The following is a 27454-nucleotide window of genomic DNA, read 5'->3' as shown; positions in this document are numbered from 1 at the left end:
AGTCTCTGCTTAAGATAGGTCGATTTCTTAGGAAGTGATAGAGTGGCTTAAGCAGGCTGCCTCCAGGTTCCTTATAACGGCGAAGACGTCTGGAGGTAGGCTTAAGTGAGAGGTAATCTCTCGCCAAGACGTCAGATGTGGAAAAGCCGACGCTAGGAATGTAGTAACTTAACAGGGAGTAAAAGATATATATAATAAGGCAGAATAAGGTAGAATAGAACAGGACAAACTTAAAGATAAATAACAAACAGCAATCGCCTTTCCACAGCCCCCTATCTCAGTCACCAGACAAGAGATCAGGTTCTGTAAGTGCGAAAAGGTGTCTCAAATTAATATCCTAAGCCAAGTCTAAGGACGAATTAATACCTAGGTACTAGAGGTTACAGAGGTGCTGCACATAATTACATCTAACTATGCGCCTTCCCCATCAGCTCAAGACCAACAATACCTAGTAACATTACTTAGCAACCAAGGCAACGGTTATTATATATTCCTAGAAGAGACGCCATGCTTGGCAAGCTTTAGGAGAAACTTATATACTTAGTGCTTTCTCTATACTAATTATCTGCTTTCTTTCTCACTTACTACTTTATAATAAAGTTATTGCAAAATCTATTAACTATTGCAGGCGTATTCCACCTCTGCACTATTTATAACATTCACAAGTTGTTATGGCAAAGTCGAGATATATATATTAGTGCTATATAGGCATTCTGAAATCTCTGCTATTACTTTAAGACTCTTACAGATTTACTGGACTATATAATAAGCTGCTTCTAGGTTTCTGTAGGGATGTTATAGTATTAATGGAACTGCTTAATAGGAGATGGAATCTTATAATAAGGTATTTAGGCAGTAGGCGCAGACGGCGGATGTTCATAATGTTAACAGAATTCTAGGAGAGGCAATTAAAATTAATTAGAAGTGTGTTAATAAAGTATAATATTATATTAATAAGGGGGATATATAAAGTGCATAGTAAAGGAAAATCTGCATAGTTTGCAAAAACTATAAGGGCTAGAGGTAGTAATAGAGGCATAGTAATTATTATACTATATTAATAAGAACATTGCTATAAGGCATGTAAATTAATATCCATGCTTAAGGAAGGGGATATTACATATAGCGCATTATTATTAAGCGTAGGCGTTAACAGTAACATCTATTATATTAAAGGCTGACTATATGCTAAGGCAGGCTATAGCAGGCTTTGTATAGAGACAGAGATAGAGAAGAGGGGAGAAGTATATAAACCATATATCCCTTTATATATTATAAAATAGACCACTAAAATAATAATCCTCTTTACATCTAGGAACTTAAACTTATCTTTTAAATACCTCACTTTATTAAACGTTCTCTTAAAGATAATGTCTTTATAGATAATAACTATTTAGAGATAAATAATAAAGAGAGCCCCCCAGGAGGCCCTCTTACAGTAATAGGCAATATGGATGTCCCCTTGCTATAAACAGCTAAGCCAGAACTACTTATAGACATCCTATCTCTTTATATCAGACTTAACAATAGGCTTTAATGCATTAAGGAAGCACTCCCTTAACAGCTCAGTCCCCAGGAGCCTAGTTAAATTCTTATAATTAAGACTCTATATCTCATATACTTAAATAAATACAGATAACACTAGAACATCTAGATTAACTTATATAACAGCGCTGCTGTTAAAGAGCTAAATCTATGGATTCACTTTCACGCTATTTCCCAGCTGCTTCTTCTAACCGAAGCATTATTAAACAAGACTTAAAGAATAATACGCTTAGACTTTATAAATAGCGCCTTTATACAGGTTATTAGGGATAGGATTCTCGAACTAGTCCTATTATTCCTTAAACAGATGCTTTAGAACCAGCGGGTTATAAGTTTATCCCTTAGTAAAGCTACTAAAAAGACAGTAGGCAATTAGGCTGTCTTTACTTTTAAGGCTTAGCGTGAATTTATACAGGCAGTATGTTATTAAAAGAACATTTAACTATTATCTTGCTAATTAATTTATAGTATAGGAAGCTTTAATAAATACTTTTAGTGTTTTTTCCCCCTAACCTAGCGTAATCCAGCTTAACATTTATCTATATAAAGACCTTAAGTTTAGAGGATGTGGATAAGCAGAAGTGGCATAAGGAATTACCTTATAGAGAATTATTATATAAGTAGTTATAAATAGAAATCAGGGGAAAACTAGAATTAACTACTTTATGTTCCTATCTAAAAAGCAAGCATGCTAGCGTAATTGCAAGTTTAACTAATATAAAGACAGGAGGATTAATAATTATAGTTTAGCGGCTATATAAGTGCAGTGCTTAGCACCTTACTTTTAAGGCTCTCTAAGCTTACCTAGGTGGTTTAAACTAAGGCATCTGCTGCTGTTGCAATAATACTATTACTGTCTATAATAAGGAGGCAAATATCTTTAAAGCATTATGCTTATTGTAAGTATTAGTTAATGGCTTAGGCTTTAGGGTTAAGGGATACTAGTAGGTAGGGTTATAGTAGAGGCAGTATATATATATATACTACTAGGTACTTCCTCCCTGCATAGCAGCTGACCTGCAGTGCTATTATATATATACTCTAAATACATCGCAAGAGTTTATCTCACTAACAGTTAAGAGGTCTAAAAACATTTAGGAGGAATAGGAAAATTAATCCTGTCCATTAATAACAACTTAATATTACAATCTCCTATACCATTTATTCTTCTACCACTATAACTCTTCTACCACTGCAACTATAGATTTAAGGGTTAAAACCCCCTTTATTACTGACCTCTTAGAGCGCGAATCCTCTAGCGCGGCTTAACATTACCTTAAAGTATGCGCACAGAAGGCTCTGCAAGCAGTTGCAGAACTTTAAAAAGCGCTAGATACTAAACAGACAATAAATGCAGAAGTCAAGGTGCTAGAAGCAACAGACAGTTCGCTATAGATCTCCTAACCTATAATAAACAATTCCTAAGCCTCCACCTAAGTCAAAGCACACAATCTTAATAACTATATCCAATCTTGCATTACTAAAGCTCTAAAAGCACTAGAGGAAGTGGATAATCTTATTATAAAAAAGGGGCTACTATAAAGACAGAGGGCAACGCGAGCAGTAAAGACATAAGGAATATTAGCAATTAAGAATATAGATGCAGGAGCAGTCATTTCTGGCGAAGACAATGCATTAAGGTTGCCAACTAAGAGTCAGGACTCTAAATAGTATAAAGCCCTTTACAGCGCAGTAATAGATATTAAATTTAATGCCTATCTTCTTATCGCTTATTTAAAGAAGAGCAGAGATCTTCTTTACTATAATTCTGCTGTTATTCCCCTTTAGCAGACGCTGGATTAAGATAAACTGTTTGCTGTTATGCAGATAGAGGATAACGTTAACTTTAAGCTTATTCTTCCAACCTATTAACAGAGTTTAATTACTAAACTAGATAAGGTTCGGATCTTATATAACATAAACAGCAATAAATATTATCTTTATTACACAACCATGGCAAAAAACATTATATGCATTACTAACCTTAAAACTGGTATTAAGCATGATATTCTCCAGTCTTATATATTTATTCTAATAGACCGTGGCATTTAGCGAGTCTTTATATACAATTCTTATAATAAATTCAAGGCTACTGTTAACATCCTAGTACTTGCAAGACCATTCTAAGTCATGTTTTATAAATTAAAGTAAGGGGCTATTAATTACTCAGGGAAGAGGGCGGCCACCAGCAATTTAATTTAAATCAGAGCAATAAAGCGACAAAAAATGCCTTTAATAAATTTATTCAGTTATAGGAAAAGTGTTCACAACATTCCTAAGCTATAAGAGCTTTATGTAGGAAGTATAGCAGAGATTTCATCTAAATGTCTAAGCGAACAGTATACTTCCTATACCTTAAAGAAAAAAAGGAGCATATAGGAAGGGGGACTGACAGGCGTCTATAAGTGTAAACATTTAGGTATAGAGGATGTAGTAGTAGTAAAGGTTTTCCTCTAGGACGACCTCTTTAAAGCTGCAGCAGGATAGAAAAATAAGAGAGACATGCTTAAGCTATTAAAGCATATAAGTATTCCTAAGATTCTTATTCTAAATCCTAATCTAAAGTCTTATTAGGATAACATTATTAAGCTTAAAGCTGCTGATGCCTATATATTCACACTATATCTTAAGCTTCTTCCTCCCTTACTTTTTAATGTATGTTATAGTGGATGGCTATTTTCAGTATTAAATATAGTAAAGATTATTTGAGATATATTGTCCGCTCTTAACTACTTAAAGGCGCAGAATGTTGTTTATTATGATGTTAAACCATTAAATATTGCCTATTCTCTAACACAAGGTGCAGTACTACTTGACTTTAGGTTATTATCTACTCTAATCCATAACAAGACCTATAGAACATATAGGTATTTACCTCTAGAGACATTTGGAAATATCCTGCATGATTTCCCAGGAGATATTTAGGCTCTTAGCATTATAACGCTCTTTATTTATGGATATATTAATAAGCCAGAAGTTTTAGCAGATAAGGCATATTTACTAAAGTTAAAGGAGTATGTAAGAAAATTAGAGCTAGAGTTAATGCATTATGCTTATAGCATATAGTAGGAGGAGCATCTTTTTCTATGTTTAAGGAAGCTAGAGGTTAAGATAGTTAAGGCAGATTAGGAATCTAGGCTTTATTTACTAGTGGTTAGTATGCTTTGCGAGAATATTAAGGCATAAGTGGGAGCAGTGAGTTTATTATTAGCAGCTTAGGATTTACTAAACTTATTTACACCCTAAGATATTATGCTTTATATTTATATCTCTACCTTATTAACATAGACTTTACTTATTAATCTTAATCATATGGTATATTAAATAAAGAGATAAATAATAAAATAATCTGGCTTAATTCTAATTAAACCTTACTTTAATCTTATGTCTAAATAATATAACTAAAACCTATCCTTTAGATAAGCCGCTGCACCCAGCCCTGCTAGGATAATAACCATGTCCTCGGGATCTCTAAGACCTAAAACCTATCCTTTAGATAAGCCGCTGCACCTAGCCCTGCCAGGATAATAACTATATCCTTAGGATCTCCAAGACCTAAAACCCATCCTTTAGACAAGCCGCTGCACCCAGCCCTGCCAGGATAACGACTATGTCCTTAGGATCTCTAAGACCTAAAACCCATCCTTTAGACAAGCCGCTGCACCCAGCCCTGCCAGGATAACGACCATGTCCTCGGGATCTCTAAGACCTAAAACCCATCCTTTAGACAAGCCGCTGCACCCAGCCCTGCCAGGATAACGACCATATCTTCAGGATCTCCAAGAACTAAAACCCATTAGACAAGCCGCTGCACCTAAAGGATAACCACCTAAAGATACTAGGGGAAACAGAAAACAGTAATGCTCTTATAGAGTGCGCGGCTTGCTTAAATAATCTAGTTCCTAAAATATGCATTATCCCTTTCTCCTTACGGACCTGGTATTTATATCTTTAGAAGATTGTAATATTATAGAGACTTAGGATATATTTCTTGTCTTTTATTAGCTACATTTAAAACAAAGGCCATTCTTAATTCCAGCGACTTTCTTATCTACAACTTGTTTAATAAAAGAAGATGCGTTAAAATTTGGTGTATAAGAGGCAAGATGCCTTAATCTTTAACACTTCTGTTTATAATTATTATTATGGATGTTATTGTTATAGATTTTATTATTATCTCTAGATCTCTTTCTAGAAGGTCTTTAACATGCAGCTGGCGGAGGTAGGGAATAACAGTTAGTAGACGTCAGTTTAAGTATAGAAGAACTCTGAAACTGTTAACGCTTATTAACGCGACTATGCTTAGCATTATTATTATATTTAAGTCCCTTTCTGGATGCTCTTTAATATGCAGCCGGCGGGGGCGGGGAATAGCAGTTAGTTAATGTCGGCTTAAGCAGAAGAGAACTCTTAAGCTTCTAATACTTATAAGTAGGACTTTAATAACTGTAATTAGAAGCAGTATTTATATCTTCTGCAGTTCCTTTAGTTAAACCGTGTGGTGCAGACGTAGATAATATACAATCTGGTGCTTAGTATTTATCAGGACTGTTACTAAATATAACTCTTTTACTAAAGAAGTAAAGCTAGTTAGTCTAGACATGCATCTGTCAGAAGGGATATAGCATTAAATATAAACTAACCGCTTTCTTAAAGCAACTGTCTCTGGCTTGTCTCCACTAGTCGCAACACTGTTAACTATAGGCTTTGTTTATTAGTTATAACAGACAGCATCCACGTATTGCATGGGGTTAATGTTAATATCCCCAGGTCGTATTGTTAAATAACACTTGTAAGTATCTAGTTATAGTCTGCAGTTGCCGCAATAATCCAGCTTCTGGTTGCAGTTCTAATAAAAAAGTAATTACATTGACCTGCAGTCCTTGCAAGAACTTAGGTAGATATTATCCCCCCTTTAAACTAGAATATTTATGTTAAGTGCTAAGCTCTTAACTTTATTAGCTTCCTAGCTAAAAACAGTGCCTTTTAAAAGGTATATAAAAGACTTAAGGGTACTATAGCATGCCCCTGCTGCTGCATTCCTGGCATCTTTATATAAAAAGATCTTATAGTTGCGGATTATCTCTAGATATGCTCTCTATACTAAGTCATGGCATTTCCTAAGCTTTTTCTTATTCTCTTCTTTAAAGAGTCGCTTAAATTCTTCCTTGCTCTTTACACGCTTTATAAGGTTAGTTGCCTTAGATAGATATTGCTTATAATAGAGGATAGGGATTAGGAAAGTATTAAAACAGTTCTAATACTGTTTAAAGAGAATATCATGGCCCTGCATATTAAGTTCAACAGTTTGGTCCTATAAAGCAGTTAAACCGTAAGTAGGTGGCAGGGCATGGAATATATATAAATGCATTATATATCCTCGCTTAGCTCTTAGTATGCAGTTATGGTTATAGCTGTAAAGGTGGTAGTGGTGGTTATTATAGAGTTAGTTGTTGCAGTTGTTAAGGATATGCGTTAATAAGGCGAAAGAGCTATAGAGAGAGAGAAGATAGGCGCTGGCAAGTGACGCAAGAATATTGCATAGAGTGCGGGGAAGGCGCAGTATTACATATAACTTTACCTTATATAAAGTAGGTACTAGTACTAAAGATAACCTGGTCTTAGGTAAAGGGGGGTGAAATTATTAAGGTAATATTTAAGGGCCTAGTAGAAAACGGACTTGGCCCAGTTTTGCCAGCACTATTAGTAGCACGTTCAATTAAAGCAAAACGGTAGTGACCACCTTAGTGCGGGGTTGGTCAACCACCAGAAACGGAAGCATGCAACCCCAGATCTAGATCCCCTGGCCGTCAAAAATGGCAGACAATACACTCAAGAGAAGTGCTTGACGGGACCCCGAGTTTTCCACTACCTATGGTCGTATGTGCTTAATTTCGGCTTGCATGAGTATATATCGAGAGTTGACAAAGTAAAAGCTCGCACTCTCACTTCAAATGATGCTTCCCTTGTGTACATACCTTAGATGCCGATGTCCGCGATATTGACAGACCCAGGAAGCACAGTACAATAGACTTCAACACAAGACAGTTCCGAAGCCTAGAAGCAAGCGTTTAACTTAGTGGAAGGCCTTGATCATCGTCACATTACAACCACAACACGATCTCTACCACTTGATCACATCGTCTGCGATATGCTCTTTGTTGGCTTCTAAGATCATGACGTGCCGGACTGCTGACAAAGTTCGGGACTCCAATATATCCAGTTAACAAAGAGTGCAGCACTCATTCTTGTTGGCTAGCTGGATCTTCAGTCATCACCAAAGGTATCATAGTACTTGACATCGAATCTGCCATCGGACCCTTGGACCACACGGGCATAGAACTTGCCCTTGCCCTCGCCTTCGCTAAAGTCGATGGTAGCGCCCTCCCTGGTAACAGAGTGATAGTCCACAATCTCGCCGGAGACCTGCTGGCTCTCGGAGACGAAGAACTTCATCTTCGGCTTGACTTGCACTTTCATGTCGGTGCGGGGAGCAATCTGGCAGTCCCTGTATTAGCGACTCGAGGCGAATCTTTGTTAGACACCTGGAGGGAGGAGATATCGTAACGTACTGATGAAACGGGGGCAACCTGGCCACGGTTGTTGACCTTTGCGAGACCCAGTAGATACGTGTTGTTGGGCATGTTGAAATCTGAGCCTGTCTGGACTTCAAAAGCGCCAGAGACAGCAGTCGGGGTGACTTCAGTGATCGTGGGGAAATTTTGGATGACCTTCTTCTCAAAAGTACCTGATTACAGAGTCATTTCAATTAGCTTCTGGTCCTTAAACTTATTCTCATCAGAAGAGTGAGGTGTCCTCAATTGGTCGCCACCTACTTCCAGGCACATTATCTGTCCCGAGACGGGCTAGCAGACTCATGCCACTGTTAACAATGACGCCCGGTGCCGGTGAGGCTGGAACGCTCCCAACCCCTATGATTAGTTATACTCGTTAGCATGGGCATAAGAGAGGGTCAGGCTCTGGTCTCTTCATACAGGCGAAAAAGTCGCTGCCGGTGCGAATCTCGAAGCTGCCATGGTAGGGAACAAACGAAGTATACCAGACGTTCATCCAAGGTTGCTGGCCGCCAGCGAACTCCGGAGGTTCCGTGAAGACTGCATAGTTGGTGTTTGCACCGCGCTCATTTTCAACAGAGATGGTGTAGCTGGTAGACATCTTGGATGATCTCGCGGGGACTTGAAGGTGAGACAAGTGGTCAAAAGGCTGTGTGAATGTGTTGTTTTGTCTGACTTGGTCGTTGAAGATGAGAATATGAAGATAAGAAAAGAGGACAAAGAGCTACTTATATAGATGGGACGACATGGGTCATTGTTGGAAGACATTAGAGGCTGGGTTTTCATGCATGGCAATTGATCTTCAGTGTGAAGCCTGATGTCTGTGTTGCCTATGTAGGTACAAGTGGCTATTGTATAATGCATGAGCTGTGGCTGGCTGAAGCCAGGGTCTAGATGCTTCCTATGTCCTCATCCCCTTGTTCTGTTGGCTACTCTTCGTACACAGATCAATGCATCCCTCCTTCTCCACGACCTAGGCTTAATGAGGATGACGAGACTCAATTACGTGTCTTGCCAATAAAATGGGAGAATCTTGCATAGTATATCACATACAAAGTGCCTCTTCAAGACCAAGCGGATCGGTATACCCGATGGATGAGGCCGACAACCATACTCCAATGCAGTGTATTTGGCACGACGTGAAGCATCTGCCAACACTTGCAGACCTCTCAGTAGCACAGAGCAGCATACACGCGCCCTCAGCTGCGCGGCAGCTGCAGAGCTGCCTGCCGATCCATTGATCTGGAACATGGAACATGCAGCCGGTGAGTGCAAATTAAAGGCCTCGTGCTGCTGAGCCGCATCTCCGCTGTGGCAAAGGGGTAATTCGGGGAATTGATGAAACGATAGACATGGTATTGAAGCTGCATAGACAGTTGTATCATGCAAGTGAATGATACAGCTGCAGTTCGACGTGGCATCAATCGTGTTGCTAAGAAGTTTGGGCCTTTGCATCTCCCTTGCATGACGTAGCCCGCCTCTGTCTGCCTTCTGAGATATGCTGTGGGCCTGAGACATACGGACCCTTCGTGTCTCTTTCTCTGCGGGGAAAGCAGGGTTTACTGCAAAGGGGAACCTGCTCGTGTAATTCATTCAGCTCTAGATGTCCGCATGCATGTCTTGGAACTATCGAGGACTAAACGGGTCGTGATCACGACATGGTGAACACGGGGAAGAAATGCAGTCATTCGTGTGTAGTATAAGCACCAATCAATAAGGCTTCCAGTTAGATGGAGCATGGTGACTTCGGTGGAGTTGTGGACCGGGACGACGTACACGTTGTTAATGTTACCAAGCTACTCCGAATATTTTACTTGAAAGGATAGGCGTGGAGAATTTGGCAGCAAGTAAGAAGCTGAACTGCGGTCCGAAGAAGCCAAATAGCCATGAGACTACGCTGCGTAACAGAATGAAGCGTAAAATATAGAAGATCATGATACTTCGGAGAAGCACGGAAGGCTGTCAGTGACTTACGCTGTCACTTTCTAGCTTCTGTCTAGTATACAGAGGCTCTCTCTTCCAGATGTGGATGGCTGCATCCAAGAACGTGGTGAGAACAATGTGAATACAGTGATAGCTTGATTTACGCAGCCAATGCCAGAAGGGTCCAAGTCGAGCTTTATATTCGTTTTTCATGTGCAGGAGACCATATAACTTGTCAGAGTTATCTAGAGAAAGCCGTGAGCCGAGCAGTCCTTGCACACATGCTCTAGATGTTTCGACATGTCTTCTCCAGTCAGCGACTGCACCTTGTCTTGCAACATCCACCACCCTGATCGTGGCTGGAAAGTATCGAGTTCCCCGTATTCCTCGCTCGCAGTTGCTGTCACACCCACTGACCCGGCAATGATGGTGGTGTCGTAGTCCAGCATCGTATAACCGTCCAGAACCTTGACTGGAACCTCAACCACCGCTCGCGGCACGCTTTTGACGCTGATGACTGGAAAGACAACGTCGTCGATAATCAACCTCTTCCTATCTTCAGTTTCTTCAAATGAGCGGTCAGCCAGCTCTTTGTCCGTATACTGACGGATCATGCGGCCTTTCTCATCCCAGAAGCAGAACGCCGTGATCCAGCCTGACAGTGAGATGAGTCCCCGCCCTGAGCCCTCCTCTCCGGCTTCGTGCACTGCCCTCATCCAAAAGTCCTTGACGTCTTCATCGTTTGGTTGATCGAACGTTTCAATCATCTTCTCCAGCACCTTGGTGAGCAATCTTCCCCATTGCGCTGGTTCATCGCCAAAGGTCGCCAGCTTGGGCAGCCTCTCGAGGAGCTTCACCCAATCATCCCTCTCTCCTTCAAGCGTGACGCTTGGAAATCCACAGCCCATCACAATTATGTACTCAAAGTACGCCTTTGTAGTTGCCATCATGACTAGTGCCGCGACGCTTCTATCGTTGTCAGTGGTGGTTGTGAAGTCAGGCAGCATCCAGCCTTGGAGGTCCGGGTCCAGCACATTTTGTTGGATCAGTTGTGTAAACTTCTTTGCTGCCGTTGCAACGTCTAGTGTGGCCATTGTTTGAGGGTACATGTCGACGACGAGTTTCTTTCTGCCCTGGTGTTCGACAAAGTAGCTCCTCAGCTCCTCCGCATGGCCGTTGACGTAGAAGCTAAACTGGCCCATGATGGCCAGCCAAACATCGTCCGGTCGTAGGACGAGGTGGAGATCCTGTTGGAACGCGCGAATGATACCGTTCACGAAGCCATTGTTGTACGGTACCACCTTCAACGCCTCGTTGTGATCGACGTCGCCAAAGGAATGATGTAGGACTTTGCGTGACTCGGGGCCCTTTGGCTTATCGGTCATGACTTCTTCGGCGAACTCTGCCTCTGGGCCTGGTACGTATGTCCACGCTCTCGACGCCTCTCTGAGGAGGTTGGCGGATGACTTGACTGTCCCGTCTTTGTTTGATCCGACAATGTCAGGCTTTGGCCTGGTTACCACGCGTGCAGATGCCATGGCATAAACGCTTTCTGAGGCCGGCTCAGTTGCCCCAAGCTGAGTAACTCGAGAAGAAAATGGACTGATTGGCAGGATGCTGAGCAGCCCAACCAGGACGCAGCAAAACAGGGACAGCCTCCAGATCTGGCGCACGCCTTCAAGGCTTTGTCTAGAAGAAGGATCAGGATGAGGAGTCGCTTTTTTCATGGTCTCTCTTCTCTCTTATGTTGTTATTTGTCTCGCTTACTGCCTCCCTTCTTGAAGTTCGGTAAGGAATCCCTTAAGAGAGAGGGCCAAAGAAAGGCCAGATGGCCGTTTCTCGTATTCTGATACCCGTGTCAACAACGTGCGTGTTAGCCTAATCGCGGCAAATGGAAAAGACTCTGGGCCTGGAACGCCAAGCAACCGCCTTTATGCATATTTATGGATTGAGAAATACGATCTCAAAGACATGGAGCTTCAAGATAGAACTTCTAAGCTCGTTCGTCAAAATTAAGCCGAGTTAGTGTATGCAACCTTAAAATAAGCTGGTTGTAAGTGCAACCCCACCACGAGCAGAAGCCGGCATGACCTAGAACCTGTCCGATTTGCATGACTCGAGATGGGTCATTCTACTAGGATTCCTCTCACCTCCTCGCCGTCTGCTTGCCTGGCGTTGTGGCCTTTCGGGAAGAGGGACGGTTGAAGATCCAAGCATTCACCTCGCACAGCCACTCTCTGTTTTGCAGACTGCATCTCCTCTCAAGATTGATACAAACCCTCAAGTGGCTTGTACTCATTCGTATCATATATCTTTATAAGTCTATAACAGCACCTTTCCTATACCTGCGCCATGCATCCGCTACATGTGAAGCTCCGCTAATCTGCACAAGCCTTTTCTTCTCGATTGCCTGTATAACCTCCCTTCTTCTGCGGTGTGTCTTCGAGACGTCAAAATGTCTTTATAGTTCATAAAGGCCACTTTAAGCACTAGAAGCAGCAATTTTGGCCTTGTGAAGAGCGACAATCTCGGCCTCGTCCTTAAGACTCTTGATAGCAGCGGGACGAGTCTCAAGACGCTCCTTCCAGGCGGCAATGTTCTTCAGATGGCTTATGTCGACGCCAGAGCGGCTGTTCCACAGAGTGCCCCAGACGTAAGCATCAGCAATGGTGAGGTTCTCGCCAAACAGGTAGGGATTGACGGCCAGACGATCGTCAAGCAGCTTATAGGCCTTCTTTAGCTTGTTGGAGTTGAATTCGACGCCTTCAGGTGTCATGAGCTTGCGCATCAAAGGGATGTGCTTCTGGGCAATCTCGGTGGCCACTTGGACGAGGAATTGGTCGTACTTGACACGCTCCAGAGTGCCGGCTGCAGGGATGAGGCCGGCCTCGGGGTGCTGGTCGGCGAGGTAGGAACAGATGACGATGGTCTCGGAGATGACGTCCTGGTTCTCGTTGTCCAGCTTCAGGCAGGGGACGTAGAGGAGCGGGTTGACAGCAACAAATTCATCGCCATTGGAGGTGCTCTTGCCGACAACGTCGAAGTGGACTAGCTCAAGGTTGAGGTTGAGCTCGTTGGCAATGAGTTGCGTGGCACGAGAGCAGGTGTCGTGGGCAATGTATAGTTTGGGAGCCATTGAAACGGTAATGGGGGCTTGATTTGGTAAAGTGGTAGAAATCTTTGTAGTGGTGGTCACTCGAGCTGTTGAACCTTCTGAATAGTTCGAACTTCTAAGGATTGACTCCAGCTCGAGCACCACCCTTTTATACTTCGTTCATTACTCTTCGTTGCTGTTTGTTGCTCTCTAAGCCGATCAACAAACGTTGGTCACATCTCTTAGGTGCATCATCGATACTACGACCACTGTCGCCGCCATTATAGAATTCCAAAGGTAAACGGCAACTATTTGCACCATAAGCGCCCCTCAGGCGGGGAGAAGACGCTGGTTAAGCCACTCGAAAGACGATGGCCCGCAGAGTGACACAGTGCTAGCTTCCCTCAAGAACGATTGAGCTGGCAGCTAGAAATCTGGAAAGAAAATGCGACGACTAACGGGCTAGAGCATTTCAATATGTAAGTTCCAGAGTTTTGCGGTAAGGGAGCTGAGAAAGCTTTCATCTATCTCCAGTCACAGAAGCAGCGGACCACACGTATGATATAATGATACCGCCAGCCATAAATGAGACATGACTCCGTCGTTTCTCACCCGCACTTGCAGCGGTGATCCCCTCATACCCTCCTGCATCCTCTTGAATGCCGTTACACCGACCGCGCCCACCAACATCGTCCCCGTCTTTGTCATTTCCAGGACTTCAGCTTTGATGGGCATTACTATACCATTCCTGTTGAAGCCTCCTGACTTGACTCGTCGTAGGCCATCCCGTATCCGCCTCGACATCCTGCAAAAGCTGGACCACGGCATCTCTCTCTCTCGGCTCCTCTAAGCACTGCCTAGCCAAGAACAGCGGATGTACTAAGTTAATCCTGGTAGTAGGTCCTGGCCGCGACGCCGCTATCCCACATATCTTGACACAGTGGTCTTTATACCCAGCAACCTTTCTCTGTAATCTTTCAGCTGAGCCAGGGGGTTCAAGTGATCGATCGGTTTTGCGAGCAGCAGAAGCACGCGGGCGAAGTAATAGTACGATAGAGTAGCCGCAGATACAGCAGTTGGAAAGAGGATCTCGTCAAAGACTGGCTCCATCAGGCTTTGTGAGAGAGTCAAATGGCTGGAGAGCATGTAGTGAGTATACGGCTGGAAATGTAGATCCAGTTGGCTGTGCCAATGATCAAGAGCATCCCAGAGGTCGTGCCAACTACTACGCTTTACACTTTTTGTGCCACCATCAATACTTTTAGGAGTAGCGGTACAGTTGTTGATGACCTCGGATATCAGGGGGAAGAGCTGTGCCCAGGGTGTTCTGGTCATGGTTGCGGATTCGCTACGATCATTGGATCCTCTGCTAGATACAACCGGACTGCTGCTATGCAGGGTTTCAAGTTCTAGAGATGGTTTCTGTTTTTGGTCATACAGGTAAGGAGGCTCGGGGCATACAGTGCCAGAAGCTGGCTAGAGCTGCAGGGCTACCGTGGTATTTGAAGGGAGCGAATTTTGAGTTGGACAATGAGCTGTCGTTGAGAGGTTTCATGAGACTGCTCTTGATCCTATTTATACGTCTGCATTGCTGTTAGATCTTTTCGCTTTGTCCATCGGTGGATTATGGTCAACAAGATTGGATGTAAACCAGGCGGTAAAGGGACTTACAACTGCCTCGGCAGATATGGGACACAAATTTGACATGCCAATAGGAAGAAGGCACTTGCGTATGTAGCTCATCATAATCGGAGTCGAGCATTTCATGCGTGGTCAATATGGCATTACTTGCCATTACAACCTCCGCCAACATAGGGGAGCCCGCCTCGCGTAGAGCGGATTCACTGGCGTTGTGAAGAGGCAGATTGGTAGCCGCTTGGTGATAGTAATTAGCAGCCTTGAACGCCCAGTCGGCATGGACCGCACTGGGATATAGCTCCGTCAAGGTCAAGTTGCTCCTCACGCAGCTATGGGTGGGACGAAAGCCACCGACATTGCTCAGGTGCTTTGCAGCCAACGTAGCAATGGTGTACTTTATCGTAGCGTGAGACCCTACAAGGCGAGGCATATGGGTCTGAAAGAAGCGACTGTCTCCAAAGATGTCCATCCTATCACATGCATGGGTTTGTGAGCCTGAGATATGTTTTAAATGAAAGGCAACGTACCAAGGGGCCAGGTTGTCCGTATAGTGCCGAAGAAGAAAGACCATCTCCTGCTTACTCTCCAGCATAAGCTCCGAGGCAAGGGCGGCAAGTCCCGCTCCAAAGTCATTGCCCGATCCAGAAGACAGCAACTCTGGAGATACCTCAGGGCCAGCCCCAGAAGCCCCGAAGTGATCGGGCTGCGGATCACCAACGTGGGCTTGACTAATATCATCATTTTCAATATCAAAGGCCAAGTTGTCTGGGAGCGATGATTCTGGGTTCAGGTCCTATAGGGCGATTTTGGATTCCTTCGAAAACGTTAAGACCGAATTGTCCAGCGGTTCCGGGCCCTGGTCGCTGGTTGTGGTGTGACGGATCTCTGAAACAGCATCCGCGTGAGTCTGGATCTCGAGGCGCTTTTTTACCAGACTCACGATTTCCTCTGATCTACATTGGCTAGTCAAGGCTAAAGCAGAACGGGAGAATTCGGACTGGTGAGCTATAGATCCCCATTAAGCCGTCAACGATTTGTTCTCTGACACACACGGCAAATATACAGGCGTAAATGCGAAGGTCGTATTAACAACTTCCCCAACTTTACCCCCTATCACAAAGGGAAGAGATCGCTTCACAATCCATTTCATGGCATTATTCTCGCAGAAATTAGATGCCATCCCACTCCTCTTCTTGCATGGCTGGCCGGGTAGTTTTATGGAAGTCCATTCAATTCTGGAGATTACTGTCCAATCGCTACACTCCCGAGACACTCCCCTATCATATTGTTGTTCCTTCATTGCCTGGCTATGCTTTCTCTTTTCACTTACACGAGACTTTCAGCTTCAGAACATTGCAGGCATTATGAACACACTGATGCTCGAATTGGGATTTGGCAATGGATATGCAGTGCAAGGAGGTGATATTGGGAGCAAGGTCGCGCGTGTTATGGCTGCAACTTTTGACTCGGTCAAGGCTATCCATAGTAAGTGGGCAAGAGAGAACATCACAGAGGCCGCTTGCTCATTATTAGTACAGTCAATTCTGCATCATGCCCGAGCCAGAAGGGATTAAAGACAGCCAAATCAATGACCCCGAGAAACGGGGTCTGGAGAGAGCTGCCGCGTTTCGAAACTCGGCTCGTCGCTGGAGAGCATACCACTAAGCCCAGTACGATTGGACTTGTACTTGCTCCAAACCCGATTGCACTCCTTGCATGGTGAGCAGATTCTAATTTTGGTTCTTCAAGGGTTATCATGACTAATGTTGTTTTTGGTAGGATCGGCGAGAAGTTCCTTGCCTGGACCGATGAGGATCCCCCTCTTGATGAGGTTTTGGCCTCAGTCACGCTATACTGGCTGACTGAGACCTTCCCACGATCTATATATCCATACCGACAGGTAGGATTACTCTTCTCAAGGTGATTGAGCAGCTGCTGACCACTCACTAGTTGTTTACGCCCGGCATCATCGGGGCTCATGAGAACCCTCAGTGGCACATCAACAAGCCCTTTGGATACTCTTTTTTCCCAAAGGAGCTTGCACCGATTCCCCGGGCTTGGGTTGAAACAACTGGAAACCTGAATATCTACCGTCAGCATGAGAGTGGTGGCCATTTTGCCGCCATGGAGAAGTCAGAAGACTTGCTTGCTGACGTTGAGGAGTTTCTTGGCCTGGTGTGGGAGAATTGACCGTCGGCTATATCGCATGCTGGCGTTGACACACCTATATCTAGTTCGCGAAGTGGTAGCAACGGATGTGGAGCGTAAAGTGGTTCGATGAATGTCCATGTTACCAATGTTCAGCTTACTGCACAATAGACGCCTGATACTGCAATGGCGGTGTCTTACGGGTGCTGTGCACAATAGGCCAAAGAGAGTTGGAAGCGCAGAAGATTGGTTCTGATAACAAGACAAATTATTGCAGGACTCAAAGAAAAGGAGGCCCGTGACGCGTTACGTGTGTGCGTACCCCATCAGTGTGTGGCATTGTGGGTTGCAGTATTACAGGTGACTACACTGCACATGCGTGACAACACTCTAGACGGTGATAAGTCGGATCTGACAATGCATAGGGTGATATTTTACCGGAGCATGAACACGAAGATAGTCTGTTGATTGGCGAGTCTAGATGCGGAACTCCTCAAAAAATCAGGTCTTGATGCTGGTCACAACGGGCTGTCGGCATGGCAGGTCACACCGAAGACATATGCGGGACCGGCCCGACGAGGGCCTACCTTAGAGAGGAAGGTGATGGACGGATAACCTTAAGATGACGGTAATAATGGCATCAGCCGTGTCCAAGGCCAGAGGTGCTGGCAGCCGTATCAGAAGAAGGAGGGAACAAAGACTATACTGTGATTCGAACTCGTGCCGCTCGTTCATGAAATCAAGATTGAAGTGTTTGCTTTATCTATAAAATAATCAGGAAATAAGTAAACATATCAAGTTGAGTTATAAGTGCTGTGGTGGTTTCCTGACGACATAGGTAACTATAAAGTCCTATTTAAACCCGTGCCGTCAGTTACCAAAAGTGGAGCAAACAGATAGTGAGATTCAAACTTCTCCTCAACTATCTGGACACGGTCTGCCACCTATCCACAGAGTAGCACTTCGAGTATGGCCATCTTGGGTCTTTTGCCAAGTTTTGGCGGGAGACTCTGCACGTCTGCGGGCGCAAGCAACGGGCGCCAGCAACGGGCGTGGGCACAGGTGAAAGCAAAGCTTGGCCAAGAAACAGTCAATTGGTTTTGCCCCTGAAAGATCGTAGAATATACTCTATAAAAACTATATATATCAGTGTCTTGACCATCTCAGCGATGTCCAATTCCATAACACAATCAACACAATACAAGCCAACAAGATCAACAAGATCAAACGCAATCACAGTCACAATGCTTTCACACACTCTGATCTCTCTTTTGGGCCTCGCCGCCACGGCCCTCTCTCAAACTGCCAATATCAACTTCTATGATACCGATGATATCTGTCGATCGGGTCTCTTTGCGTCTTGCACAAACTTGCCGCCAAACAGCTGCTGCGCTTTGGCATCCAACCAGCTTGCAACCTGCATGGATTTCGCAACGACTACTCCAGGTGGAATTGGTACCGCTTTCTCGTCTCAAGGCGGCAATCAGTGTGCCGTGGTCCTTGAGAGACTGAGCAGTGGGGTCTGTGTCTGCCCCAATGGATTCCCAGTCATTTCTGGCGGTAGCTGGAACACCTCAGCTTCAAGGCGATCAATGGATGATAAGCCTTGTGAGACGACGATTCAGCCTAATGCCTTTGGATGGACTGAGAATGAGTCAACCTGGATGGTGTACAATGAGGACGAAGCAACTTATACCAACGTTGCTGACGCTGTTGCAAACGGCACTGCCAAGACCGATATTGGCAAGTTCATCAGGGAGCACGGACAACAGGTCTAGGCGGCTGTCGGTTCATGACATGTTTCAACATAGCATGGTTCATGGAGGACGTTCAAGCTACGGGATGGAAGGCAGAGTATCTGTGGAGATTTGTCGGACCGCTACGCAAACAGGAACGGTTCTAACTACCTACTTTGGCTGTCTAGGAGGACAGTATAAAGTCATATGTATATATGCTTCAGCTTTGTTCATTCATTGCAAAGCTACATATATAGCCAGTCATTACTCTATACTATAGTACAAGTCATAACAAATACAAGGTCTAGCTAGCCATATTTACTTGAAACTGCCTGGTGATTTATTCAAAGCTACCTCTTCAATACCGTAGAAACTTCTACATGGAAGAAGTGGATGCCATGACAATCCTTTGTTTGGGGAGGTATTTCATGCGATGAAGCCCGGAGATACCCGAGGTCATTGATACATCCTTCATTGGTTAAAAGTGTTGTATACTTTGTCCTTATTTAGTTGCTCTGTGTCTCTGTAATGCCCTCATGAAGGTCATCAATTCAGGCCGACTCCAAGGCTCTACGCTTATCCTTATTCCATTGTTCAAAATCCGGTGCTGTGAATATCTTGCCATCTATCACTTTCCGTATCGTGCCAAGAGCAACCACAATCCATAGAAGCATGACAATGATCGCGGCAATCTATATGCGCATCGGTTAGCTCTCGTATACGTCTCTCTATAACCAATACCACGAATTGAGTTGCCCGGAGAAAGCAAAGGCACAACTTACTGTTCCCAGAACATTGAAGAATCGAGATGGCATTTCCTGCCCAATCGCAATCGTTGCACCAGCCCATACACCAAGAGGAAAAGTAAATCCCCACCAGCCAATGTTGAAGGGAAACCTGCGTCGACTGATGCTGGCCAGCGCAAAGAAAATCCATGCCAGGCCATTTGCCCACATGATAAACCCAACTATCCAGCCCACAACGTACAATATCTCTCCAGAATGAGTGCCCATCTTTCCCAAAGTCTCAGTCTTTGGAAACACCTCGGCAGCGACCTTCCCCAGCTGTATAATTGCAAATCCGCCCTGGCCAAGGGGCGCCACGGGTAAGAACATGGAGACGATGGCTTCAGGCGGCGGTAGGCTGTGCATTGAGAGGCGTTGAAAGTAAATGACCAAGCAAGTGAACGACAGTGGCATTGCGGTGCCCCATAGGAAGTAGGATGTGATGAGAGTCCAAAGAGCATGCTGTTCATTTTCGAGGGCTCCGGCAACGACGGCGCCGATGGCAGACGCGACGATGGCAGCGGCGACGGGGAGAAGCCAGGTTGCAGAAAGCGTGGCCAGCTCTACATGATGGACATGCATACTGAAGGTGCTATTAGTTGAGAAGATTCCTCATGACCGTCTAGGTCACTCACATAATGAATGGGATAACGTAGGAAATGACAATGGATATAGCTACGTCAATCCACCACAGCGCCCATGCCTATTGACGAAAGTCAGTATATTCGTTTTGTTGCCATCGTACACTAGGACTTACCAGAGTAACCGCCCACTCACCCCATGCGGGCACGCAGACCAAGACAATCATCTCAATGATTGTGCAGAGGGCAATCGGGAAGGCTCCCAGGAGCAGAGGTACAGCAGGATGCCGAATCATAGTCATAAACAGCCCTGGATATGCAAAGTATCGGAGCGCGGATATCAATGTGAAAAGAACAAAAAGCGCTATATTTAGAACGAAAAGGACGATCGAGATCCAGTATAACCAGGTTCCGTTATATGGGAGGTTGTGAAGAAGGATTGCAACGATACCGGTACCCATATTGATTGTAAACCACCTAAGAGGCTTTAGACACAAGTCCAGAAAGGAACTCAACCGTATTCTTTCGCCAGAACATCGACAGACAGTGTAATGATGGATATCTAGAACAAGAACTTACGCCGGAGTGAATGCGCGGACGACAATCCATATATTCTTCTCGCGCTTCTGGAGAGAAGTCGAGTCCACATCTTCTATGTCTACTTCGTTCTGCAGAACCTTTGCTGCTGGATCTGTTGCGTCATCCTCTTGTGGCGGTGACAAAGTCGTCAAAGAGGCGACGATGTTCTCCGCGGCATGCCTCGAGACAGATGTAGCGCCGATCGCATCAACAGCAGACGATGCTCCTCCCGCGGATGACAGCATGGCGGTTCCGATCTACCGGGACATGAAGAGAGCGTCGGCGCAAAGAGAGGTAGTACGTTGAGGCGACCAAAGGATTCTAGGCCAGAACATCGAAGTACAGCCAACGTCAAACGCGATTGAAGGAATATATATATATGCCGGCATATAGCGTCAAACTGCAACATCGTAGGCTCGCAATCCCTGACTAGGTAAGTGGAACATTCTCGGTCCAGATCGCTTGACTTACTCGACTCCTCTTGACACCCGCCGTACTACAAGTCATCTCGAGCTCCGTGTTTGGTAAAAGGGTCCGTCACTTCGTTGAAGAAAGCCCATCAGCCATGTCCAAGAGCCAATGAGACTCAATCGTGGATTGCCATAGCAGACACCGAGCAGCACAGTCCCCGGCCTGGCCGCTCTTACGCTCCATCGACCGCCATTCTTGAGTTCTCCATGAAGAAATAACCTCCGCAATAAGAATTAAGCATCTCCGGTTACAGAGTCTTAGAAGCGCAGAAACGGCGTGTTATTGCCTCTGTATTTCCGCAAGGCCTGCCACTTATACCACAAAGTGCTAGTAAGGCAATTTCCATTATTAACCGCAATCGTTCCTGGAAACTCAATTCCCGCGGAACCTATACAAATCCATACTCCGTTACATGGATAACTCGGCTTGAGCGTCTTTCTTATTACGATGTATAGCTTAGGGCTTTCTGCTCGTAAAGGACCATAAACACTTCACTACTCCAAACCCGCGGATGAATTCTGTTACAGAAATTGATGTGTCAACCAGGCAAATTCCAAGTCTTTACCACCGAAGTTACAGGCGTGGTTCATCAGTCTCGAGACCCTACGGATTTCAGTAGCAAGCGTCAAACTCACATACAGCCACAGCGAGTCCTCAAATCTCGCAGAAAGATGTGGCGTGTATACACCGGCAGATGGAAAACCTGGTTGACTGGGTTGTCCAGGCCTCTGCTTAAGCGGAAAGCTTTGCACCAATCGTGATCTTTATGGAGCTGTGACCCGGGGTTTGAGTCTCTAACGGCAGAAGTAATGCGACGACTTCCTGGCCTTAGACGAGATATCTAGGTGCTTTGAGCTTGACCTCCAGGCTGCAGCACACCTTGATTGAATTGTAGGTACGCTGCAGTACAAGAAGTCGCCTTCGTCGGCTTCAGGCCGTCTCAGACATCCCGCTCTTCAGCGAGTACCGCTGCAGTCTCACGACGACAAACCTCCACAATACTCACAATGCCTGGACCAACGAAGCAGACAGAAACCAGCATCGCCACGAGTTACACCTCATTCCAGTATTCCGCCTAGTTAACAATGGCGCAACTCGCCCGGAATAGATCTGTGTATGTGACGCCTGGCAAAAGAAAGGACCAGAATGCCCTCGTACAGGCAACAAAAAGGAGCAAAAAAGGCAAAAACATACAACAGCCGGTGTTCGCCAGTGGTCACCCACCTGACTACTAATCTGCCTCTCATTGGCTTGACTCTGGGAGAGCAGACGGGACCCCGAGTTTTCCACTACCTATGGTCGTATGTGCTTTGTTATTTACTGCAACAGATTATATGCGACACAAGATGTACGATGTCTCAGTCAACAAACCGCAGCGCGTCAAGGCCCGCACCTTCACAATGGCATCTTGCGAGATTCTTCCCTTCCCTTCAACATGTTCACGTCCGCAGCTATGCACCGGGTTCTGCAATTCTCAATGCTGCAGTCGACGTAGCAAACAGAGGCAACAGATGCTCCTGATTTCGAATATTGCGTGAAGCCGCAGAAATGGCGATAGAGCTGGAGCTGCTGAGCGAGACGGAGCTGCAGTCAAAAGCTCCAGCTGGGCGGCGCTTCCCCGTGGGCTGTCCGACGCTCGACCTGGCGGCAACCTGGGACCAGGACGACAAGAATTTGCTCGTCTATCGGCCTCCAGGCCAGATTGTGTCCAAGATCCATCAGGCTGCTGCTCCGGGCGAGGCGGCGCCTGAAGTGTGTTCTGTTTCGTGGAGACCAGATGGTAAACAGATGCTGGCCCGTGATATATGAGTCGTCTCCTAGATGCTGAGATATCCCAGGCCAATTCCTTGCTCTAGGCTGGAGCGACGGCGTGGTGCGGCTGATGGGCCTGGAAAACAACAAAGCTGCCCATCAGATTCCCGTATGCGACAAGACCGAGGCAACCATCACGCACATCGGCTGGTCAACCGCCATCATCGCCACCAAGGCGGACAACGCCGTCTCCAGCAAGCTCGCGGACCAAGTCACCGAGGGATGGGCCGAGCAGGGCGGCAAGGCGCCGCTGGACCTGCCCCAAGAGCTCACCTTTCTGGAGGTTGAGACGGCGCTGCCCAAGATCAGCCCCTTGCCGATGAGCAGTGCGGGCGCAGGGTGAGTCGCTCCCACTCACCTGGCATGACTTATCTTTCTCATGTTGGACATAGAGAGGATGCCACCGTCTTTACGCTCCGCAGCGGCATCGACTTTCTCTTTCGCACGCCAAAGCGGGACACCTACAACCAAGTCAACGTCATGATCGTGGGCACCAGCGACGGCAAGCTGCAGCTGAGCATCTACGACTCCTTCATCATCGGCACGTTCCCACAGCCAGCACTAGACTCTTTCGCATCGAGTCCGTCTACTACGGCCTGCATGATACACCACGCATCTCATCCGCAAGTATCAACCCACGCGCTCATATTTGCAGAAACCCAAACTGAGCCGCAAGAGCTCCATCTCGTCCCCATGGACCTGCCCTTCCTCTCCTTTTCTCCCATCAACCTGTCCCTCTTATCCTCAAAACTCACCACATTGCAAGCCTTGCTGCGGTACCTGAAGCAGATATCGCTTCACATGCAAGTAGAGTGGAAGAATGCAAGAGAGCTCCCGGCTCGCTTCATCCGTAGCGTACAGGGCGACCTCGAGGGAATGGAAAAGGGTCCCAGGGACATTGTTTCTGCCCTATTCCACACTGCAATGACTGGCCATGCTTACCCTGTCGTACACGAGTGGCTCGTCGACAGCCTAGCAGAAAGGGTAGGCCAAATGACTTACTCTCTCTCTCTCTCTCTCCAGAACACACATATACTGATGAACTATGCAGGGCCACAAACGCTGGGACAAGGCCGTCGTCTCCGGCCTCGAAGGCCTCCGCAGCCTCGTCCACCAGCACCTCCTCCCCGCCCTCGAGCGCTGCGCCATCATCCTCAGCCGCCTCCGCGGCCTCGCCCGCTTCCACATCGACCGCGAGGACATTGGCCTCTCGGTCCCGCACCTCAACCGCGTCCTCGACGTCATCAGCTGCCTGACCCTCGTCGGCCACAAGATCCTCGTCCACACGATGGACGAGCTGCAGCACTTCTCCGCCTTCTCCGCCTGGCTCCGCTTCCAGATTGACCAGCTCGCGGCCGGCTCCAGCGGCACCGCTTCAAACGACGAGCTCACCGAAAAGGAGGCCATGATGGACCACACCAAAGTCCTCACCTACATCGAGCGCTACCTCACAAACAGCCCGCTCGACATCTTTCTCGACGACATTCCCAAGGACGACTACGCCTCGGACTGGAAATCCATCGACGACGGGTTTCCCTCGTCGCTGCTCGACGTCCTGGACAAGCAGCTCAAGAAGCACGAGGCCGGCCGCGGCCAACAACAACAACAACAACAACAACAACAACAACAACAACAACAACAACAACAGCCCGGTAGCATGATGAAGGCCCTCCCACACGTCGACTTCCTCGTCAACTACGCCACGACCTGGTCCAACCGCATCTTCAGCAGCGTCGCCGAGGCGAAGCGGCGCAGCGTCCGCTTCGGCACGCCCCTGAAGCTGGCCATCGGAGGACAGCATCCCATTACCAAGATGGACGTCAAGATGTGCAGCGTCGACAAACGAGCAGGCACAATCTTCACGGCGCTCGCGTCCCACCAGGAACCGCACAGGGTGCATCTTTTCCGGGTGAACATGGCTATTACGAACGGCATCAGCGATAACCAATCCGTGGAAACATGCGTCGTCGATCTCGGCACCCGCTCCCTCGTGGACTTGAAGTTTCTCGACGACAAGACTCTCATCCTCTTCTGCACCAACAAAGGTAACCCTTTTCAATTCCCACATCAAGCCTCTTGGCCAAGTTTTCTAAACACCATGACAGACAATACCCCCCTCATCCTCTCCATCCCCATCCAAGACGACCATAAACTCTCCTACAGCACCTACGACCCCGCGCATCACACAGAGGTCGCCTCCAAAACAAACACCAAAGTCTTCCACAGGTTCACCCTACCTACGAGCCACCACGCGCTTCGACCCGTTCGCATGGGGGTTCACGAGAAGAGCAACGTGCGAGGGGACTTGCCGGCCCGGATCTGCCTCTTGGGTGGGAACCGTACAACGTGGCGCACGTATGCACTTCCGTCCCAGGGATAAATAAATAGGATGTAGGCATGTTTGTTCATTGTTGGTTTCTGCCACTTTTGGCGTTTGTGGTATTTGATAGTGACAGGAGTCAAGTAATGTGGACGTACACAGGCAGGGCTCATGACGCAGAAAGGGGAGCAGATGCAGACAACAGCAGGTTTCCATTGCAGACCTTTCACTATAGACTTTACACATTGTCCTAACCCTCAATATAAGACCAGATACAGGACATGCATACCAGCAAGAAGAAGAAAAAAAACAAAAGACATAGAATAGAATAGGACAATGACAGAACAACAACGCCAAGAAAAAAAAAACCAAGACTCCTAATGTCCCCAAATCGCCCAACTCCCCTCATTTCTTAGGCTTCGTAATGTCAAAAAACTCCGTCAGCCCCTCCACGACCGCCTCGACATTCATATTCACCAGCGGCATCCGATCGTACGAGTCATCCGTCATGATGGCCACCAGCGCAAGATACCGATCCACCTCGCGCAGCATAATCGGCTTGTGGCTATCGTGCAAGACGAGACAGCTCTCCGCCGTGGGGCACGCGACCTGGTCCTCGAGCTTGGTGTTGATGGGCTCGCCCTCGAGGCGCTTGCGGCTGTCGTCGCTGCGCTGCCACGTGCCGTAGATCTCGGTAATGTCGATAATGACATCAATGTAGTCGCTGCAAATCTCGTAGCTGGCCATGTCGGCCGTCGCGGTGTCCGTGGCAATGTAAATCTTGGACAGCACGTCAAAGAGGTAGGCCTTTTCGAAGCGGCACGTTCGGCAGAGGTTGGTGAGCATGGACTCGAGCGTTCCCAGGCGCGGGACGAGCTTCTGGATGACTTTGCTAAAGGCCTCGAAGATGGAGTGGTTGTAGATGGAGGTGAGGTGGAAGGTGACGGGCGCGTTTTCAAACCCGTGGTCGGACAGCTCGTCCTGGATGCGAATGGTAATGTCTCGCTGGATGTCGAGCTTGTAGTCGTCGGATAGCCCGTCCACCTTGTGGATAAACACCTCGATGTTGATGTTGGGATACGTGCGCTGCAGGGAGAGGATGGTGGCGTTGAGGCGCGCAACAGCTTCGAGATAGTCGTCTTGGGCGTCAATGACCCAGATCAGGGCGCCGATTTCGCCAAAGATGGCCTCCATGTCGAAGCTGGGGTTGTCGAATACGTCAATCTGTCCGGGGAAATCCCATACTTGAAAGTCCATGAAGGATCTTTTGGCCTCGCCATGTTAGTCCGAAGAGTAAACGACTCGAGACAGAGTCGAGGGCACTCACGCCATGGTATCCTTTTGTATCCGCGCGGTTGACTCGAGGAATAACGTCTCATTGGGGGCAAGCTTGTGGAAGACAACACTCGAGATGGACGACTTTCCGCTCCTATGAGTTGGATCCAGCCATCAGTAAAAGGCTTCAACTTCGTGCGGCAGATTCGTCTTGGTAAGAGCACAAGCGGACTCACCGTCTCTGGCCCATCAGCAGCAAACGCGGCTTTCCCTTCTCTGGCACGCTGCCTGGAGCGTCCGCCGGCTTCAGTGAGCCCTTTTTTATCGGTCCTTGAGTACTCTGGTCGTACAGATGCTGCAGTTTTAGCCTAGCTGGACTCATAACACCTGAACGATGGGGAGGGCGACGATGGCCAAGTGCTTCGAGCTCAGCTCGCTGCTTGTCTGCAGGCGAGCCGTAGATGGGAGGGCTGAGGGACATGATGTAGATGATGATTCGCTCTTGAAGCGGTCTGACGCGGTGCTAGAACACGTTGTCTGCAGCTTCAAGACCTGCACGCCTGCTCCACGCTTGTGGAAAGAGAGGTTGGGCGTTGTGGTGCAGTCTGATGAGGTAAAGACGGACTTTGCAGTGAGATTCAAGCGGAATGAGACGTCCCGGGCTCTGCCTTTGGGTCCGGCTGTGGTTGGCTTTGACTGTCTCTGTATGTGTATCCGTGTATGTGTGTGAGTGTGTGTATGTATGTGTGCCTCCCCAGCTCTCTCTCTCTCCTTCTCTTCCTCTTCTCTGCTTCTCTCTCCTCGTCTTCCTCTCTCTTTCTCACACACACACAAAAACAAACAGTGACAGGGGCCGCAGCAGCAGCAAGCAGCAAGCAGCAGCAGGCGAATCATGCACGCTGCCTCACCGGTCGTCCCTTTGCGCAGCCGTGGCGTGCCTCAGCGCAACGCACAGCTCAAGCCACCAAAAGC

The 27454-nt window shown here is 46.8% G+C and overlaps 10 protein-coding genes across 10 annotated transcripts; 3 read left to right on the top strand and 7 right to left on the bottom strand.

The window, feature by feature from the left end:
- Positions 1-7812: 7812 nt before the first annotated feature.
- On the bottom strand, positions 7813-8721 carry TRIREDRAFT_103179 (uncharacterized protein; the record flags this gene model as incomplete). Its single annotated transcript, XM_006961350.1, has 4 exons — positions 7813-8043; positions 8118-8293; positions 8382-8477; positions 8541-8721. 4 exons carry the CDS (start codon positions 8719-8721, stop codon positions 7813-7815), a joined length of 684 nt encoding a protein of 227 aa, XP_006961412.1.
- A 1567-nt stretch (positions 8722-10288) lies between these two features.
- Positions 10289-11428, bottom strand: TRIREDRAFT_54226 (uncharacterized protein; the record flags this gene model as incomplete). Its single annotated transcript, XM_006961349.1, has 1 exon — positions 10289-11428. One exon carries the CDS (start codon positions 11426-11428, stop codon positions 10289-10291), a length of 1140 nt encoding a protein of 379 aa, XP_006961411.1.
- Positions 11429-12525: 1097 nt separating this feature from the next.
- Positions 12526-13179, bottom strand: TRIREDRAFT_103177 (uncharacterized protein; the record flags this gene model as incomplete). The annotated part of the gene is made up of 1 exon (XM_006961348.1): positions 12526-13179. The coding sequence occupies one exon, from the start codon at positions 13177-13179 to the stop codon at positions 12526-12528; it is 654 nt and encodes a 217-aa protein (XP_006961410.1).
- Positions 13180-14055: 876 nt separating this feature from the next.
- On the bottom strand, positions 14056-16259 carry TRIREDRAFT_103176 (uncharacterized protein; the record flags this gene model as incomplete). Its single annotated transcript, XM_006961347.1, has 5 exons — positions 14056-14609; positions 14809-15245; positions 15303-15568; positions 15716-15780; positions 16106-16259. 5 exons carry the CDS (start codon positions 16257-16259, stop codon positions 14056-14058), a joined length of 1476 nt encoding a protein of 491 aa, XP_006961409.1.
- Positions 16260-16531: 272 nt separating this feature from the next.
- On the top strand, positions 16532-16965 carry TRIREDRAFT_103175 (uncharacterized protein; the record flags this gene model as incomplete). Its single annotated transcript, XM_006961796.1, has 2 exons — positions 16532-16675; positions 16726-16965. The coding sequence occupies 2 exons, from the start codon at positions 16532-16534 to the stop codon at positions 16963-16965; spliced, it is 384 nt and encodes a 127-aa protein (XP_006961858.1).
- A 1202-nt stretch (positions 16966-18167) lies between these two features.
- TRIREDRAFT_103174 (uncharacterized protein) lies at positions 18168-18701 on the top strand (the record flags this gene model as incomplete). Its single annotated transcript, XM_006961795.1, has 1 exon — positions 18168-18701. One exon carries the CDS (start codon positions 18168-18170, stop codon positions 18699-18701), a length of 534 nt encoding a protein of 177 aa, XP_006961857.1.
- A 509-nt stretch (positions 18702-19210) lies between these two features.
- On the bottom strand, positions 19211-20486 carry TRIREDRAFT_2076 (uncharacterized protein; the record flags this gene model as incomplete). The annotated part of the gene is made up of 4 exons (XM_006960888.1): positions 19211-19351; positions 19442-20027; positions 20080-20147; positions 20202-20486. 4 exons carry the CDS (start codon positions 20484-20486, stop codon positions 19211-19213), a joined length of 1080 nt encoding a protein of 359 aa, XP_006960950.1.
- Positions 20487-20604: 118 nt separating this feature from the next.
- TRIREDRAFT_103172 (uncharacterized protein) lies at positions 20605-21111 on the bottom strand (the record flags this gene model as incomplete). Its single annotated transcript, XM_006961346.1, has 2 exons — positions 20605-20861; positions 21076-21111. Coding segments are annotated over 2 exons (293 nt in total), but the record flags the coding sequence as incomplete, so codon positions are not given.
- A 1512-nt stretch (positions 21112-22623) lies between these two features.
- TRIREDRAFT_54244 (uncharacterized protein) lies at positions 22624-25267 on the top strand (the record flags this gene model as incomplete). Its single annotated transcript, XM_006961794.1, has 5 exons — positions 22624-22855; positions 22914-23226; positions 23280-23835; positions 23939-24932; positions 24993-25267. 5 exons carry the CDS (start codon positions 22624-22626, stop codon positions 25265-25267), a joined length of 2370 nt encoding a protein of 789 aa, XP_006961856.1.
- Positions 25268-25401: 134 nt separating this feature from the next.
- On the bottom strand, positions 25402-26864 carry TRIREDRAFT_74289 (uncharacterized protein; the record flags this gene model as incomplete). Its single annotated transcript, XM_006961345.1, has 3 exons — positions 25402-26471; positions 26535-26636; positions 26719-26864. The coding sequence occupies 3 exons, from the start codon at positions 26862-26864 to the stop codon at positions 25613-25615; spliced, it is 1107 nt and encodes a 368-aa protein (XP_006961407.1). The 3' UTR covers positions 25402-25612.
- Positions 26865-27454: the final 590 nt, after the last annotated feature.

The sequence above is a fragment of the Trichoderma reesei genome (genome assembly GCF_000167675.1).
Source record: "Trichoderma reesei QM6a unplaced genomic scaffold TRIREscaffold_1, whole genome shotgun sequence".
Lineage (NCBI taxonomy): Eukaryota > Fungi > Ascomycota > Sordariomycetes > Hypocreales > Hypocreaceae > Trichoderma > Trichoderma reesei.
Note: the sequence above shows the minus strand (reverse complement) of the source record. Positions and strands in the feature narration are given on the sequence as shown.